The sequence below is a fragment of the Poeciliopsis prolifica genome, unplaced genomic scaffold, assembly GCF_027474105.1.
Source record: "Poeciliopsis prolifica strain line A6 unplaced genomic scaffold, Auburn_PproV2 SCAFFOLD003, whole genome shotgun sequence".
Classification (NCBI taxonomy): Eukaryota; Metazoa; Chordata; class Actinopteri; order Cyprinodontiformes; family Poeciliidae; genus Poeciliopsis; species Poeciliopsis prolifica.
Genome location: NW_026562378.1, coordinates 12,855,874 through 12,875,847, shown reverse-complemented (window position 1 = coordinate 12,875,847; position 19,974 = coordinate 12,855,874). Strand labels below are relative to the sequence as shown.

Below are 19,974 nucleotides of genomic sequence, written 5' to 3'. Positions count from 1 at the left end.
CCAGTAGAAATTGTTTAAACTGGTGGCTTCCTGGCACAGATCAAGTTTTTGGGATCAAATCATCCAGAGTAAACCCAATTAATGTCAAATATGTTTTGTTTAGCTGTTGATCCCAGGTTGTGGTCAGGTAGCTCAATGCTTGTAACCCTAAACTTTTCTTCAGAAGTCTTTTAGTTTTGCTATGTAGGAAGTTACACAGTTCAATCAAGCACAAAGGAAGTTTTTGGCGAGCCACCTTTCTGACGCCCCCATCCCAGGAAAGGGAAATTTAGGCACAATTAGTGATTCTAATTGACAATGATCCTAAACATAGACACATTTTGGAACAAAAACAGCAGGATAAAAGTAAACTAATCTTATTGAAACTTTGCAGACTGTGATTTAAAGCTTTGTCCTAACTCTGCCCGTGTTCTTCTAGTGATAGTGGGCACATATCCATCTATTCTAGAAGGTTGTTGATGGCTACAAATACATTTGCTAAGGGACATTCAGTTGAATAGCGTTAGGGGTGAAGTTATATATTTTAGCATATGCATGCATGCAAATGCAAGACTGCTAAATAAATCCAAATTGTTCCCTTTAGTGCTTGTTTCACAAAATTATTAAACATCCAAATTATATAATTAAGTCTTCAATAGCATAATTAAAAGCACCAGATTAATGTGGCTTTCATGTCCATGATGATAAGTAGATAAAAAATAAGATTGAATTTTTGGCTTTTTTAATGGTACCAGTATAAAATAATTTTTCGGTTTGTTGTTTGGTATGCAGTCCTTTTCCCACTGAGTTGATGTTTCTCTGTATGTCGTATTTATCAGGAAGTGGAGTTATTTGGTTTGAAGAGATTCTTGGTTATCCCCTTTAGTTACGATGTAACATTGTAGAATGATGTTTGCTCCTGTTGGATGGTGCTTCAGACACTGACACTGAGTGGCTTGTACAGCTTTATACCCATTGAGTGCAACTATGTTCTTGAAGTAAGTCTCTTTTCTGGCGGCCTGCAGGGCAGAGGGTAAAAGGTTGAGCTATATCTCACCAGGCTTTGTTTGTTTGAACAGAGGAGCCGGTACTCGGCTCTTGTCAGGTTGACGAGCCCAGCTGGCAGATGTCATCTCGCAGACGATGAATAGGTCAGCTGGTTTGCAGCTTTGTTTTTATGTTTTTTTTTTGTCTTTCCAAATCTCCATCACGTCTTCACCAATGGTGCCCGGCTTTGGCCTGTGTGTCTGTACAGCTGTGCGATGTCAAATTATGAAACTCTTAATAGAAAAGACTGAAATAGTGACTGGTGTGTCAATGTAGAATAACAAAGAACGCGCAAAATGGAGCCAAAGTGAATTTTATTCCCAAAGCTTGAACATGTGCCTCCTCCTTGTCTTTTGAAGCTATTTGTCTCTCTTTTCCTTTTTCTTTGACTGTTTTATGGAGAAGTGGAAGCGAACCAGTGTGGAAGAGATTAAAGGCGACAGAGCGGAGCCCTGAGTTGATAAATACAGACTTCCTTCTGCAAATCCTGGCTCAGACGCATCACAGGCTCTGAGGGATTGGATGGTGGAATTCAGTACAATTATAAGTAAAGCAATGACCCTGTTTTATAACTCTCACTGACTCTCACTGCATGCATTACGAGGGGAAACTTTATTTTTGTTTATCATTGTGTGAAGGAATTATTGCAATGTATTTCAACTTTAGAATTTAATCCTCATCCAGAAAATTGAAGCATGTATGAATCATTCTATGTTGTTCAAAGTATTATTGGTTTTCACACAGAGTTTGATGGCTTGGTGATTTGTGTCATTTTCAAATTGAAAGGTTTTGTGTCAGATGTTTAAAGCTTGGCATGACGTTCTGCTTTAAACTTTTACACATCTTTTTCCCAGGACTGAGGAACACAGCAAACATTTCTAATATTCTCTGTTGAATCTGTGAACCCTTCACAGCTCAGCTGTATCAGACAAAATCCCAGCCCTGTTTAGTCTGCTTTAATCGATCTGTACGTTTGGGGAGGTGTGAGCATGCAATGCGGCCAAAAAAGTGAACTTTGGTCCGCCTAAAAACATTGGTCTCTTTTTGGTTGAAGTGAACTCTGGTGCAGTTCAAATGCACGTGTGAATGCTTGCGGACCGGAGAGCGCTCCAAAAGGAGGAAGTGACTACAGTGCAGGGATGCTGGATAAATACAACCAAAACATCTGTCTAGCACCAAAGGAAGAAATAGATTGTGGTCTTTTACCAAAGACAGAAGAGAAATACTACCACCACTAGAGTCTGATGATACTTCATTTTGGTTTATATATGGAGAAGAAGGAAGTTGCACTCGTCTTTTTTTTTTGTGGTTGTCATGTTTTCTCCAGTGGGTCTTCATGCAGCGCCATCACAGGGGAAGAGGTCAGCAGGTTTTTGAAAGGGTTTTGTTCATTTGACACAGTGCAGTGGGAAAGTGAACAGCAGCAGCTGAAAATGTAACAAATGTTGTGCATTTGGTCCCCAACTGAACTGAGTTTCCAAGACTATGAGGTGAGAAAACACCCCAAGTTACTAGTTACATGACAAAATGGGGAAAAAAGTTCAAAGGATAAAAATAGTTTTGCAAGACTCTGTGGTCATTTACTACTGGCTGAGAACGATGCAGTAGAAGCAAAAAGACTGTGTATAACTCCTTTTTTCAGTGTTTAGCCTTTTCTTCTTGTTAGTGATATATCTTGGTTATCAGAGGGCATGCAATCTGCAGGTCATTTGTAGGAAGATGGAGGGAAGTACAAAGAAAAGAATTTGTGGTGCAGTTTGTCTTTTGTGATTGACAGTCCCCTGAAGACATAGAAACTAGTTTCTGTCAGTGCCATAAAACAAGCCAAAGAGCTACAATTAGTACGGTGTTAACAGACTCGGCTCCTAGAGACGCTGCTGGTGAAGCACTCCGGCCTAATTAACGGCCCTCTGCTCCTCATTTCTGTGAAATGAGGGCAGCGGAGAGGGAACAACAGATTTTGTGTCCTCTGTTTCTTTCAAGACTTCACAGCTTTTGTCCGCCATATGAAGCATTTGCACTCTCCACATTTCAGGCTCTCTCATTCAGCCACTATGTTGAATATATTTCTGTTTTTATACTCACTTGTCTTTTTGTTTGTTTTTAGTAAGTATTAATAGGCAAATCACTAAAGACACAAAGTGTCTTTGAAATACTGGATCATTGATTTATAAATGCTAGATGAATACCATTATTTACTATTTACATAACTTTACCGTAGATGTTTGATAAAAGAGCAATATTCTAAAGGCTGAATCAATGCATGTCTTTTAGAGACAACCTGTAATGAAACACTTGTATTGAACAGTTAATAAGCTAATGAGGGTAGTTTAATTGATACACACACCTTCTTGTGTTTTGAAGAGAACAAAGCAGGAGGAGCAACAACAAGCTAGAATATTTCTGAGGACGTTTAAACGGGGCCTGACAAATTGTGCCCATCAGTTTGAACCCATCGTTCTGACGCTAAAAAGTAAGCTACAATGTACTCAATAGCATGTGGAGAGTCACAAGCATGTTGAGTAACATGGACTTACTCCATTCAGGATGTTAAAATGAGCACATTAGATCAAATTAGCCAAAATGGTAATGTTAGCCCAAATACTCACAGTGGCATGTGGAATATTACAAGCATGTTGTCTTACATTGACTTCCTCCATTCAGTGTGCTAAACACAGCTAATGAATAAAAAAAACTAGGGAGAAGTTCACTGCTAATGTTTGTCCATCCATCCATCCATTTTCTGGACAAACTTTTCCCAATGTTTGTGTTAATGTAGAAGAATTGCCTTCTGATTTTGACTTTAAAAAAGAAAGTCAGATGTTTACGGATGAGCACGTTTTCTGGCTATCAGAAAATGTTCTCATCTCTTAGCAACCGATTAACAACATGTATTGTTATTGTTCAAAAAACATAAGATTTCCTCTGCTCTTTTGAAATACTACTTGTCTTTTATTACATAACAATAATTGTGCAGTTGGTGAATTTTGCAGAAAAGTTAAAATGTTCGTTTTTTTTAGTGATTGGTTGCAAATGTATAAAACAGACATTCCAACACAAATGTAAAAATCTGATTTATACTTCATGGCAGTTTTTTACCAGAACGAAAAACGCTCACCTCTTAACACTAAATTAGTAATATTATTGCTTATAAAACATAAGTTGTTTTGAAATACTGCTTATCTGCTTAGACACAAGAAATTTCCGGTTGGTAAATTTAGTAAACGATCAGATGTTTACTTCGTTACACTTGGTTACCAGGAAATGCGCTTATCTCTTTGCGACAGATTAACAAATATTATTATTCAAAAAGAATAAGATTTCTTCTGCTCTTTTGAAATACCAGTTATTTTCTAAAGTTCACATTGGTGAATTTTACAGAAAAAATTATTTTTGTTTCTTTTTGTCATTGGTCGTAAATATGACAAAATTCAACACTAAAGTCAAATCTGATTTATACTTTGTGACAGTTCGTTACCAGAAAAAGCGCTAATATCTTACCACCGTATTTGTAAGTAATATCATTGTTTATAACGGCTGTCAGGGTTGCATATAATCCACTGACAACTTGGACTGATTATTATATTCCTCAAAATCTGTCTGGCTGCAGCTGTACTTTTAGCTGATTGGTCACTTGCTGAGAAGAGCCCTGAAGTGATTGGGGGAGGCAGAAAAGTAAATGTTTTTTTCTTTTTTGTCATTGGTTGTAAATATATTATAAAACAGATATTTAACACAAAAATAAGTCAGTTTTGTGTCAGTATTGTTGGTTAAATTAATTGTGAAAATTAATTGTAAATATTATGCATGGGGCTTTTAACGATATGGCAAAAAGAGACAGATGATTCTACCCCTCATGATTTGTTATTATCCATATTTGTGGTATTACATGAGGGCACAACAATATCATCTGTTTTTAGTTCAAATCCCCTGACCATTTAATAAAAATGTAAAATTGTTGAAAAGAAAACCCTGATCTGTGTTTTCTGAGGATTGTATGTTTTTTGTATCTTTGTTCACTTAGATATAAAAATTAACCCACTTTATTTGCCACTTATCAGCTTCATTCAATGTGATCAACATCATGAAAGCTCTCTGCAGAGGATGCCTTTGATGTTGGTGGTGCTTATCCATTTCTCTTCACAGTGAAACCCAATTCCCCACCATGTCCTGGTTCTCTTCCTCCTTCACTCCCATTTCCCCCTTGCTCTGTTTTGTCTAAGCCCCTCCCCCAGGGTTGTTTGATTGATTAAAACCCCGATGTGGTCGAGACAGGTCTGAATTGGTCACGTGTTTGCGTGTGCATCTGTCTGGATAGATATAAATGCACCTTGCTGCCTCTATTTGAAACCACCCAAGGCAAAATATAAACTGATTATGCAGCAATAGTGCTCTTGACTCTCTGGATTATTATGGTCACCAGCATTAAAAACGTATCCTTTACTAACCAGGATGCAGTTTGGTGAAAGAGGAAAACATTCTCATTCGGGGAATAAAGCCTACTCAAAGTTCAGGTTATTTGTCTTGTATTTAACTTACAATTCCCAGGAACACTTAGTTGCTCTGGGTTTCATTCTTATGGATCCCCTGACACCCGTGTATTGCTGCTGTTATCATTCCAGGAAAGACCAGCACTTGCTGTCCTCCGTAAACTGCTGGTATCTGTTGCTGAACCAGACAAGGCGTGAGAGCCGAGACCATGCCACGCTCAGCGACATCTACACCAACAACGTCATCGTGCGCTTGGCTCAGATCGGTGAGGACGTCATCCGCCTGTTCAAGAAGGTCAGTGAAACTGTCACCACATTGATCTCAGTGTGCTACAAGAAAAAATTTGACTACGAAAGAAGATATAACGCACAGCTAGGTGACTTTGAGTATTTGTTTTTATCATTGTCATGCTGTTCATGTGTGTATTATTTTAATATTCTACACACAGATGCTGGTTTATGTGTAGTTGAGTGAGTTTTCATGACAATTAAACCCATTTGCAGATATTTAAATTGTGAACCTTACTATTAATGTAAAACCTATAGAGCTGTATTTGTATGGATTTGTTTATGTATGTTTGTAACCTGCCTGATGTTTTTATGGTCCATAAAGCCTTAAAAGCCATTTAGGGATAAAAAAAAGTGTCCTTCCTTATCATCCTAAACTCTACATCCCCTATGAGTGTGAGCAACATCTGGCTGACTGTCAGCACATAGCAGGAATAACTTGGGTCTTATCCAAACACCAGAATGATGTTTTCACCTTGCGGGCTTTCCTGTAGGTTAAAACTCAGATATGTGTGTCGACACCTTTCCAGACCTGAAAAGGAAGAAAAACCAAACCAGGTTTAGACATCTGTTTCCACATATTAAAGGGTGAATGGATGGCTCTGCTGCAGCTATAGTTGGCAGAACTATTAGACACAAATAAATTACTTAAACATTTAGTTTTCACCACCATTAATCATTTTGTTCCCAAGCTACAGTATTAATGACCCTGGAAATTGTTCATAAAACAGTCCTTTTTCTCTCTTTCTTTCTTCTATTTTTTGTTTAATTACAGGCTTATTACAAAATAGACTTGGGATTTTCTTTGTGAAAATCTACTTATAATATTCTGGAAATATCCAGCAAAACAGCTCTTTAGAGAAATGTGCAATAATTTTAATTTTAATTTTTTATGCAGACTAGTCATGATGTTCCTGATGCAGAAAATCAACCCCACAGTATGATTCTGCCACCACTGCTCTTCACTGTATGGATGGTGTTAGCCAGGTGATTAGCAGCGCCTGTTAGTCTAATAAAGCTTTGAGTTTAGGCCAAAGAATTATATTTTGGTTTTATTCAAACTAAAAGAATAGTTTGATTATGAAAAACATTTTTATGATGTGTTTAAGGTGAACAGTAAATAGTTTTTTTCCAGGTAAACAAAATCTGCATTGTTAAATCAGCAATGTCTGTCAAACATTTTTTTCTATGTGAAAAAACACAGATAAGTCTATTCTTTTGCAGGCCATTTTCAAACAATTTGGTTTAGGAAATGTGTTGTTCTTATATCTGAAAGTTTTTGGTTTTACTGTTTTTTTGCTTGTTATTTTCTGATTCTGTTCACGAAGATAAAACACTCCGAAAACATTTTGTTGTACATAGACATTGATAATTGTCATCTTGTGACACAATTATAAACTAGCTTGTAGTCATTAAAAAAACATTACAGAAAAGATTTTAAGACTTTATGTAGATTATTGACTCTAGTGGTTAATGAATTGTTTTAGCCGTGTATCAAATTTTTTATCAGTTCTCTTGTTTTATTGTGACCAGTTCAGTTTGTAATTATCCAAACTTAATGAAGCAGCTTCCTAGCTTGAATGAGACTAAATCTTTCGGGGAATTCACAGAGGTGTTTTTTAATTTTCCAATTTTATTGGCTAACTGTACCTGTGATCACAGTTGTGAAGATTTTATGTCCCACCTGTTTGCTTCTTTTGTCTCACTTGCAAAAATATAAAACATGTGAAGCTTCTGTGCAGCTACATATATCAGATTGCACCTTTAAAAAAATATGCATTTGCAGGCTATTACATCCCACCTGCCACAGCTCTAAGTGTGTGTTGCATCATGGTTGTTGGCTTGCTGGGTGAACCCTCCCCACTCATAAACCTCTGCAGTGCATGCTGCAGTCTGTCTCAGCTCAGAGCTACTGATGCATACAGATGCTGCTCACCAGCTGCTTGTGCCCTCAGAGGATGCATCTTGTTTATTGAGTTCAGAAAAGCTTTCTTAAGCAGCGTAATGCTTGCACTCCAGGTACATTGCTCAATTTTGCAACCAATAATGCAATTCCTTTTTTTTTTTTGACACAAATTTCATGTGCACATGTTAAAATAGGATTCTGCTAATGTAAGACCTAGCTGCCTTAGTTGTTTCCAAGTCAGGTCTGAACAACTTTCACCTTTTTTTGAATTTATCTCTCTGGTTGTGGTTTCTGCAGGTATTACTCATCTGTTTTTACAACAGATTCCTGTCTCCCTTGTGCAAAAATAAAAAGCATTGCTCAGAGAAGGCATTTAGTCGTGGCTTTCACTGTTGAAAACGGTTTTGTGATTATGCTTTAAAATTATTTATGTAATTTTGGGAAATTGAAAGATTTCTTAACATAACAAAACAAGGTCATTTTATATTTTATTGTTCAGTATCAATTTTGCCTGCAGAGGTGGAAATGATTCATCTAGTACAATTATAATACATTTAAAGAAAGATTTAGTGTGCAAAGCAATAGAAGATTGGTGGTGAGGAAGAGGTTGGGGGGAAAAGTGGGCAACAATTTGTAATTTGTATACAAATGCCTTCTGATTGCTCAAATTACTGCTTCTATATAAGTTACATGGACAAGTATGATTCATGTTCTTTCCTTTGGTTGTTTTTGTCTGTGGTGTCCAGTGTATGTGTTTAAAAGTATACTTCATGTAAAGAGGGTTGATTATTAAACAATGCCAAATAAGAGAGCTAATTTACATCACATCACACCAAGCTGATATTCTCAGTATGTTTGCAGAAGTGATGCTTTCGTTACGTCTGACACAGTCACACTGATGTGTCCTGCTGTTTGTGCATTTTCACACGTCAGAAAAAAGGCTTTCCATCGCTCCCATACAAACCATTACTATTTTCAATGTGACAGCAAAATCTCCCGCTAAGCAAGCTCGCGGGAGAAAGCTAAACTGGCTGTGTGGTTTGATTGCTCGCACGTCAGTGTGGATGTGTGTCAAAAGTTATGATGATTGTTATTTTTAAGAGTGTGTGTTTGGGTATTTTTAAAGGGTATTTAGGCATTTGGTTGGCTAGTAAAGCTCTCCTCCTCCTCCTCTTTGCATTATGATTGAGTTCAGTGTAGGGTCTGAATGAGACTGCCCTGCAAACCCAGCCACTGCTCTTCCAGCTTGCTTTCATCTTGTCCCATTTCTGTTTTCCTCTAAGAAACAGAGGAAAACAAACTTTAATGTGAGCTCCATGATGAGGATATTTTTCTAGTTTTATCAGTTCAATCCCATGTTATATGTCAGCGCAAAAGTTGGATTTTGCGACATGCTGTGCAGATTTGAGTTGCCTGTCTTGTGTGGAGCACCATATATGCTGTTCTTTCTATTATCAGTTCTGTACTTGGCTTAAGAGAGTCAGGCTTTTAAATTGCAATAACATCAATCACACTAATAGTGTCTATGATCACATAACCCAACAATGTGCCCCTTTGGACCATTAAAGTGTTTCCTAACAAATTCAGGATGATACTTGTTTTGGTCACGTTTCAAGATGTGAATGGTTGTTAACTTGCCTGGGGAGACGGATCAGTGCTGCAGTTTTTTAAGGAGAATCTGAGCCATTGCTCCAGTGAATTATTGTTGACTTTTCTAAACTAGTTACCTGCTGTAGACCTGCTGTAGTAAATGCCGTTTGACTTACCAAAGTCATACCATTGGGAAAGTCGACTGTGCTTGTTCCATCAGCTCACGACTGACAAACCTTTTTCCCATCTTGTTGATTTCCAGAGCAAAGAAATTGGGATCCAGATGCACGAGGAGCTGGTGAAGGTGACAAATGAACTTTACACTGTGAGTAATAGACTGCATCTCCTGCAGATTGATCTCTCACACCTCATCTCATCGCCATCCCAGGACAAAGTTTTCATCCTCACTTAATCTTTCCGACATCTTCTCCTATTTTCCATTTAATTTTTTCATGTTACTTCTTTACTTTATATTTCTGTGCATTATTGAGGGCTCTGCATATTATGTGATTGTTCTTGTTGCCTTTTAAAAAATCCTTTAGATAAAAAGCAAACGCATGCATTTCTGTAAGAATGCTAACTTTGTTGAAAACTTTCTGCCATGTGCTTTTGATTTTTTTCTCTTGATTAGTTGTGGAAGTTGTTATAGGTCATTGGTTTTTAAACAAATTGATTTTTAAACTTTGATACAGCAAGGAGGTTTTTCCTTCCATTTTGTTTCACTAAAATCTGTTCAATATTGGATTTGTACAACTGAGTTGATGAGAAAAAGTCCAGTTGCCTTCAATTTAAATGGTTAAGACTGCCATTTCCTGGATGACTAAGAACATACACCAACAGAATGAGCTGATGATGAACAATGATGACGAACATCAGCAGAGAGATCAGGTAGTTGTGAGTGATTTAAAGGAACGTGGGACAGTTTGTAAGCTGTAATCACTTCCACATCTGGAAGAACCATGAGCTCATACCAACTTCAGGTTGATCATTGAATTCACAGATCGCGTGCTGCCACACTATTTGCTATCTTGTTATCTATAAAGCCCATTTATGTAAGTCTAAATGTGAAGAAAATCAATGCATTTCATGAAATACTATCTCCTGTTATCGACATCATATCTCCACAACTTATTAAGTAATAAATTGTCATTGCAATACCAATCACAAGGAGCAGCTTGGATGCAATGTTATGTAGTCTATAATATTTCACGTACAATAAAACTCTGATCGTCTATAAATGTTTGGTCTCTTTGATGGACTCTCACTGTCCATACAAATCTTTGTAATCACAATGAGCAACGAGGACATTTTTATTGTAGAAAATTGACATGGTAGTAAAGCAATATTTGCAATGCCTCGTTTTCCTAAATTCACCTAACTAAAGTGCCAGATGTGTAGACAGGCAATACTGAAGCAGCGCATCGAAAGGCAGATATGCAGAAGTGTGACAGGGGAATTAGGGCTAAGACTTATTTATGGACCACGACATGGTGCGCTGGTGTCCTGTCATGTTCAAACAGGAAAAGTCCCTCCCCACACTGTTCCACAAAGAGCTAGGAGCCTAAAATTGTCCTAAATGTCTTGCTATGCTGATGCACAAAGAGTTTCTCTCACTGGATCTAAGGGGATGAATCCACACCACAATTGACTCTGCACCAAACTTGTTACTAGACTGCAATGCAGTCAGACAAGTTTCCCTTCTCCTGGCAACTGCAAATTTCAGTCTCATCTTGGATTGCCAGATGAGAGACGTAATTCAACAGTGCAGAGAACCTGTCTCCTCTGCTGTAGAGTTCAACCATGACCTGATTTACACCATTGCATTCAAGGCTTTGCATTGCACTTGATGATGTAAGTTTGGAAACCCATACCTTAAATCTCTGTACACACTATTCTTAAACTGATATAAATGTCATACAAATAATTTTTTAGAGGTTTGTGTCTTTTAACTTTCTAACATTTCTTAAACTCTTCACACTAATGTCTAATGCTGACCCGACTCTGGTTTTCCACAACCTTTTCACGCTGAGTGTGACCTGCGGTTGGAAATTTAATTGCATTGGGTGAATCCTCGCATGGTATCACACTTGAATTTACTGAATTCACTGAGCTCACCCATAATTTACTTGAGATTTTCCAAATGTTGACAAAGAAGAAAATGACTGCAATAAATTAAATAACTTTGTAGATAGATCTGTATTCATTTGACAGTCTTAATGTATGGATTTTTTTATACAATAGGTAATTTATTGTTTTAATACCGGAACTACTTGGTAGAAAAATAGTCAGTCACATATGAGCACTGCATAGTTCATCAACAACATTAATGGGAGCGATCAGAGATTTTTTCTCTCCATTTATTTTAGTGTCTAACATGCTGTGGTATTATGTCATCATTTTACAGCATAAACAAAATCACATTGTTCTGTTAGATCATGTGAAGTGCTTCACATATTTTCTCAAATCTAGTATTGTTGAAAATTAGCTTGTAATCAATGGCGTTTTCTGCAGGGGAATCCACACAAAGTTAACTGTAGCACAAGGATAAGAGCACTGGGCACTTTTTCTGCTCTGATGCGTTTTTACTGAGAGAGGCTTAGTGTCTAAAACTGGACGAGCTCCAAGCAAATTCAGCAATCTTCTGCCCCCTGAGGTGAAATAGAAGACAGGGCAGCGCTGACTTATATGACTTATTCATCTTAGCAGTGTGAGAAGAGTCAAAAATATCAAAGGGTAACATTGGGAACTTTCCCCGATCGAGTTATCTGTGGGTTTGAGTGTCACAACAACAGGAATATCAGATACATGTACTCTCAACAAGTATCTTTTAATAGCTTTCATTGTACGAGGCTGCTCTGCTCGCTATATGTTGGCCGCTCAGACAACTTGTAGAGAACTACTCAGTCAGTAGTTTGTTTGTTTTTTTTTATTACAAATTTGCTTTCTCCATTTTCCTCCTTCAGAAATGTAATAAAACTCAGATGGCCCCTCTTATCATGATCTACTTGGCCTCTGTTAAGATCTGGCAGATAATTAAGCATCTGAATGTGGACATGAAGCCTCATTCCTTTTAATTGTGACACACTTTGTGGACTTACGTAAAACTGTGCAGCTCTGATGGGGGGGGGGGAAATGCTACATCAACAAACAGTGTTTGTCGTTGAAATGAATCGTTTATATGTACAAGCCAGTATATTTTTGCACATACAACTTTTTATGAACTTTTTTTTTTTCCTATTTGATACACTTAGTGCAGGGGTGTCCAAAGTTGGTCCTGGAGGGACGGCGTCCTGCGTGTTTCAGTTCTCTCCCTGGTTTAACGCACCTGGATCAAATGATGGCTCATTAGAGGCCTAAGAAGAACATGCTGGAAAGGTTGTCACTTCTACCAAGGAGAGAATAAAACATGCAGGATGCCGGCCCTTGAGCACTGACATTGGGCACCACTGACTTAGTGCAGTGAGTTTGTGCATATAGTATTCTGTCTTTTCATTTTTGTCAAAATCTCAGTCAGTTGTTAAGTATTTCCAAGTTTTGTGTCATTTTGTCTTCATTTTGTCTGCACACTTTACTTTTCAGAAGTTCAATTAGCTGAACAAATTACATCTAAAAGAACTTCTTAATCAGTTATCATATTTTATAATATTTGTGTACCCATGTACCTCTTGATAATTTACATCGGTCTTTCACATAAAACTGGAAAAAACTTGAAAATTGTGTTATGTACCAACATATTTTTAACAGCTGAAAACCCAGTAATGTACATGTTGACCCCAGGGACTGTTTACTTTTCTCTGAAGTAGAAGAAACATTTAACTTGATATTAGCACTGGATCTGAGTTGAGAAAATGAGGGAAAGTCATGAGTCGGCACTTCCTATTGCTGGTGTCATCAACAGAGATCAGAGAAATATTGCTCTCTTGGTTTCTACGTGAATTAATATCCTGCCATACAGACTACATTTCCTCCCGGGATCAATAAAGACTCGGCTCCTCTTATCTCTCGGATCCGCCACCTTGAGTCTCATATCTGCACGTCTGTCTCACAAACAGGTGTTCTTTTGTCAACAACTCCAGTGTCAGGTTTTGATGTAGCTTTATTCTTTTGGTTTGTGATATTCCTCATTCATTGATTCTGTTTAAGTCTGTTAAAGCTACACTGAATTTCATTTATTTTTTTCTATGAATTTGGTGAAACTCCTAGGCCTGTTATGCAGATTGTTTTACACGGTCTGCTTTCATGAACGGGTCCAAATTTTATAGAGATTTTTCATTATTACTGAACAGACACATCATTTACAAGGATTACACTGAAGACAATTTTAAGAAGTGTTGAAGCTGCCAAGGTTTCCCCTAGAAAACTTGCTCAGCCTGGTGGTTTGGGCGCTCCGGCAGCCATTCAGTGTTTTTGAGTAAAAAAAATGTTTAAAATTGACAGGAAATTTAAAAATATCACTTGATAATTATGTGTTGTAATAAGTTTAGAAAATTAATATCTGAACACCACAAAGTCTTAAAAAATGCAAAAAATTAAAAAAAACTTAAATAAATTAACATCGCTTAACCTGGTGACCCGCCAGGCTTTAATACACTGAGGGAAACTCTGAGCTGCTGTACATACAGACATACATACCAGCCCTAACCCTTAATAGATAAAACCATTGTTTCAAAATAGTTTATTGAATTAACTCTAGTTATCTGATACTAAAATTAGTTTGACGATCTCAAACGTCTAAGAGTGACAAAAGGCAGAAACAAATGAGTTGTATAGGGAGGCGGACATATTTTTACTGCAGTGTATTAATTAACAGTATGTCATTTATTTCCAAGTAATGACCATTAGGTCTCCATGAGGTGAGAGGCAACATATTCCCAGGATAGGTCATTATTTTACTGCAGCTTTTTACACCTCATTATGCAGGGATAGTGATGTAATTGCAGCAGATGACTTGAAGATAAGATGTTATAGTAAAACATATATATATATATATATATATATATATATATATATATATATATATATATATATATATATATATATATTTTTTTTTTTTTTTTTTTTTGTTGGTATGATATCCTTACCTTTAGTGATTTTATCAAATCTGGGCAATGCATGGTTTGGAAAATCTGCTTTGGATTTTTGCTGTAGTGTAAGATAAGACATTGCTCGTTAAGGAAATCTCCAGCTTTTTATTTTACTGTCTTTTAAATAACAGCTTAGAAACCGGGGAGCCCATGGCTGTTGTCACAGGACTCAACACACTTTTTGTAGTGACAGCTAAAGGAAAACATTTCTGCAAATTACTCTGTCTTACTAGCTGCGGGTGTTGTAGATAAGAGAGTATCTGACAACTGGAGGTTTAACAAATTTTAGAAAAAGTTAATCAAAGTTGCAACAAAAATGTATATTGCTCAAAATGCTGTGTATAGTGTTATAAAAATATGTGGCTGCTCTAATAAACCTGTGTGTAATATTTGGCATTTTCTGTGAAAGATAATATGGGGTGTCCTAATGTATTCTTCATCAATGAAGAACTTATTTTAATGAATTGTATTCTGCAAAAAATAGTTTTACATAATTTCTTCAGTTTCATTTGTTCGGTTATTATACCTGAATACTTTATGACATAACATAGCATTGGATTAAGTAACATCTCATTTGGGCCATTGTTACCTAACTGCATAAAGTTCTTTAGCAGTGCATTTGTTTGCCAATACTTAACTGGAAGACTTTTTGGACTTACCAAAATATCTGCGGCAGTCTGGCTTTGGTGAAGATCACGTCATGTATCCATTGATCAGTTGTGTAAAAACTCGGTTCTGAAGTGTTATTGGCCTTAAGCTGCATTTTCATACACAACTGACATGAAAGAGGAAGTAGTGGTAAATTACAGTTGTGTTCCTGCAGCTTCCAGATGAAAGGCATCCAGCTGTTCGATGATTGTTTATATTGACTGTCAACCATCTTGAGGTATTTGAAGATGCCTCTCACATCTGGACTTTCCTTTATGAGGCTTAAAGATTGAAGAGGAGAGTCTCTCCAGAAGCATCTGGGACAGATTAAGACATATTAAGGGCACTTCTGTTGTGTAATGAGGAGTTTTTTTTAAGTTTTGAGGAAGAAGTATATTTTGTGTTAGAATAGATCAAAGTAACTAAATAATTGAAGAAAACATGTCAAACAACATCAGCACTTACAAAAAGTGAGAAAAGAGCTCAGGGTGAGATGGTAAATTGGAGATTTGACAAGTGGGACAAAACTGTAAACAACCCTGTATCCAATTAAATAATCCTCCGGTTGAGTCATCTGTGTTTTCTGGGATATTGACATCTCAAACGGATCCACCAGGCATCAACGAAAAGGCAAAAATCAAAGTAGACTTTCAAAACCGTGAACTCTGAAATACAGATGATATTTCCTTTAAAGATTAATGTTTTTTCTTATTCATGCTGCAGGCTGAGATAAGGAGGCTTCAAACCAACAATAACACTGTTGCAATTCATTGCACAAGTGTGGCTCATGTGTAAATGAGGACAAGCACAGATTGGTGTGTTGTAAGTTTTGATTTTAGGGCTCGGGTGACGTATATTAATCCACCTTAGCTTGTGTTGGTTGTTTTGTATTTTTTCATTGCGGGTGGAATATGTTGGGACCAGTGCAAAACTCTTTGTCTCAGGCTGTTAACAAAACCTTTCAATTTTACATTTCTTGTTTTGTTTAAAAACGTAACTTTGTAAGACATTTTATTTTTAATTTTTTGTGTTTTTATCTTGTCAGTGTTGATGTTCTTCTGTTGTGTGTGCAGTAATGCACTCTCTACTGAAGATCTCAGTTTTTTTGCGAGTTTTAACTAAATTTGGGCAACAAAACAAAACTGACTAGGTGATTAGTTGCCATTAAAATACTTAGATTAGTGCGAAGTGAATTCAAGATACTTGGTGGTCCGTAACCACTAAGTATTTACATACATTTTTTATTAATTTAATTTAATTTTTTATAAAATTGTGAATTGTGGAGTCATTTATGACAGTCTTACTTGAGAGAGGATTGTCAACTGAACTGACTATTAACAACTATTGAAAACCCCACTTCAGGAAAAATGCAATCTACTTGTATAACTGGAACAATGTCTCTTTTGTCTCCCTCCAGGTGATGAAGACATACCACATGTACCACACTGAGAGCATCAGCGCTGAGAGCAAGCTGAAAGATGCAGAAAAGCAGGAGGAAAAGCAGTTCAGCAAGTCCGGAGATCTTAACGTCAACCTCCTGCGCCATGAAGACCGCCAGCCGCGGCGCAGCTCTGCCAGAAAGATTGAGAAGATGAAAGAAAAGGTAAGCATGTGTAAGGAGAGAAGAGTGTTGTGTAATTATTCCTCGCACTGGATTCATGCATGCTATGTACATTTTTAACCCTCCACTCAGGACTTGGGCTTGAAAAACCCTTGAGGAAAATCTTATCAATTTTAAATGTTTAGCGTTTGAGATGGAAAATTGGGAGAGAAAAAGTCTTGCAGAGAGAAAAGAAATTAACATCAGACAGTCATAGGAGCAGTTTGAGGTCTTCAGCCAGATCCAAACCTTGCAATAACCCATTTCCCTCTCCAGCTTATGTAGATTTCCGCTTTCTCTGCCAGACTTGCCAGGCTCTTGTTCTCTTGAGCCTTCTGTCCTTCAGATGCGACCATGCGTTTTATATTCTGAGCTTACTCCTGGATTTCTTTTTGCAAATAGAGAAACTCCTATTATCTCTGAGGAGCAGGAAATCAAAACTTCTCCTTAGCCTGCAAACTTCAGTGGCTCCACCTGCTCTGGAAGCTCCAGACTATTTATAACACAGAGTCGCAATGAGGATTCATCTTTTCTTTTTTTTTGTCTCTCGACTGCAAGCTCGTCTCTTATTACTCTACATGGAAGTGGGTTGCATGAAAAGGAAGGAAGAGAGTTACTCATTTTTCCTTCCTTCTATGCGCACAATAGCTTTTTGAAATTGGAAATGGAAAACTCAAGTGAATCGGGAAATGTACAAAACCAATGAAGAAGACAAGGCTTTTTTCTGATTTGCTTGAGAAGTGCATAACTTTAATCTGCCAAACAATTAAAGCACTGAAAATCCAATCAGTTGGTAAACAAATATGCTTGATACATATTCAGCTAGTGTGCCATGAAAAACACCCCATGTTTAGCCACATTACAGCCTCAAATATCAAGGCATTTTATTAAGATTTTAGGTGATAGACCAACACAAAGTAGTATTAGTCTTATTAATACTACTTTGTGTAGTATTAAATACTTTATATTAAGTACTAAATCTTAATAAAACCAGCCTGGTCTATCTAGGTGATTAGATAGACCAGCATTAGATAGACAATGCACGATGGTGCATTGTTTGAGCCACGCTTTTGTGCAGCTCTGTTGTGAGCTTTCTCAGGTTAGCATACAGTGAAATTCTAGAAAGCAAATCTCAAAATGTCCACATACTTCTGTCATGCAGGGATTTATAAAGCTGTTCAGTCATATTTAATATTGACAACTGTGTTGAGTTTCTAAGCATAAAAAGGGTTTAAATCTGGTCCCTTTATCAGTTCGATGCAACCACAGGAATCCCCTCAGTGGGAAACCTGTAGAGGGGAATAATATTAACAAAATGCAAATCCAGCTCAGTTTAATACTGTCTAGAGGCAGATTCTTTTTAGCCTTCCTTCAAAATTTCTAGGCCATCTCTACCTGTCTCTTCATGCAGACTGTTTCTTTGGTGTTTACAGGAAGACTCCTCCATTGCACTGCACTTTCCCTTCATCTGCCTCTCTTGTTCTCTTCTCTCCTCCTCAGAGGCAAGCCAAGTATTCAGAGAATAAGCTGAAATGCACAAAAGCCAGGAATGACTATTTGTTGAACCTGGCAGCAACCAATGCAGTGGTGGCAAAATACTATATCCACGACGTCTCCGACATGATTGATGTAAGTATGCGCTTGGAGCATGTGTTTGTCTCTCTCAGCCGGGACCTCTTGTGTTGATTTTTCTCTGCAGCACTGTCACTTTTCTCGCCATCTGTTCTCATGTCTCATTCCCTCTCAGCCTGTTTGCTGTTTGTTTTCAAGCTGCTCTGCTGGCCTCGGTAAACGAAGACGCTGCCATTTCTTTATTATTAATTGCCGCGTAACAATCCTTGACACTAATTTTTGGTGACTGTCGACAGTTGAGGCAATGCATTCAACAGTGATGTGTAGGCATGTTTCTCACTGTTAAATTAATGAGGCTTCATCGGTGTTGACAAAATGTTATTGGTTCTGCCTGTCTCTGTCATGTTCTTAATTAGTTGCGTTTAGGAGATCTGCAGAGTGAAATTCAGTGAAAAACAAATGATTCAGAGGCAGATCTGATGCAGTAGAGTCTTAACTGTAAGATAACAGCACTGTAATAAACTCTTCATCAGCGTTTAAGATGGTTGCTCGGCTCCTAATGTATGCTTAAATCTGTTTGTCTGATTGGCTGTAGTTGCTCGGCGCTCAGGGACCAGAGGAACATTAGTAGGAATTGAAAAAGAAAAAAAAATCCTTTTTAATGAACACATTGTTACTTTGTCTTTGCACACAGTGCACCTTTTTGCACAGAGGTGCAAAATTGATTCATTAATTCCATTACTTAGCAAAGTTTCCCCTCCTTTTGCCACAGTCTAATTTGTTCCATAATGAATTGAATGAAAATATTTATTTTCTGCCACTTTATTCTGTAATGTGGTATTTATTACAATGGATAATTTGCTTAGACAAATTATCCATCTATTTTTGCTTTTGATTGCTTCAATAAAATGTGTGTTTCGACACAGTCATGCATTTTGGAGATCTGACTGGAAAAGAAAATGGAAAATGAAAACTGAAAAGGGTTCTTGATAAACTCTTTCCTTGAGTAAAAAAAATATTGGTTTCGCAGAAATGATAGGTCACGCCATGAAAAACCAACCAGACTTAGAGCTGATCAATGTGAAGAGTCTGCGATTACGGCTGATCAGAAAAATTTAAAACTATGATGTATGGGTTTTGATTTGATGTTATGTGTCAGTAAATGTATGGTAGTAATGTTGTTTTCTTTTCCACACAAAACAACATTTATGCATTCTTTTTGCATAAAGTTCTGTGAAAGTTTCAGTTTTTGCTTTTTTGTCACACTAAACTATTTCAGATTGTCAAACTATTTCTTTTTAATCAGACAAAGATAACCAGAACAAAAATAAAATCAGTCTTCAGAACAAGAAAGCTATCTGAAACAATGTTGGCTTGGGTTGAAAAGAACTGCCCCTCTTTATATCATCATAAATTAATACTGATTAACCAGGTTTTTTGAACTTGTCTTTTTATGATTACTCTGGTCCTCCTTGTCTGACATTGACATTTGTTTCATAATATGAAACATTTATGTGTAACAAAAAGTAAAACAACAGGTGAAATATTTTTCCCAGTACTGCAGCTCCTCATGTTTCAAGTCAGCTTACAGTCCAATCAGTTTAGAAGCACTGTCATGTTTCAGTGAAGAGATCTCATTAAAAGAGCTTTAGGAAGTTATTTGCAGCCACTTAATAATCTAAAGATGATAGATGAACATTTTGAGAGCATTTGCCCTTTTGCCTCATTGTGTGGCTGCTGCTGTGGATCTGCTTTCTGGACACTAAATGG

At 37.2% G+C, this 19,974-nt stretch overlaps 1 protein-coding gene across 2 annotated transcripts in view; it reads left to right on the top strand.

Moving 5' to 3' along the window:
* Window positions 1–19,974, top strand: part of srgap3 (SLIT-ROBO Rho GTPase activating protein 3) — a 57,440-nt gene that overhangs the window by 21,481 nt on the left and 15,985 nt on the right. For both annotated transcript variants that reach the window (XM_055025288.1, XM_055025279.1), the window contains exons 3-6: window positions 5,649–5,811; window positions 9,563–9,625; window positions 16,450–16,635; window positions 18,133–18,261. In XM_055025288.1, coding sequence (XP_054881263.1) covers window positions 5,649–5,811; window positions 9,563–9,625; window positions 16,450–16,635; window positions 18,133–18,261 — 541 coding nt within the window. The remainder of the gene's footprint in view (window positions 1–5,648; window positions 5,812–9,562; window positions 9,626–16,449; window positions 16,636–18,132; window positions 18,262–19,974) is intronic.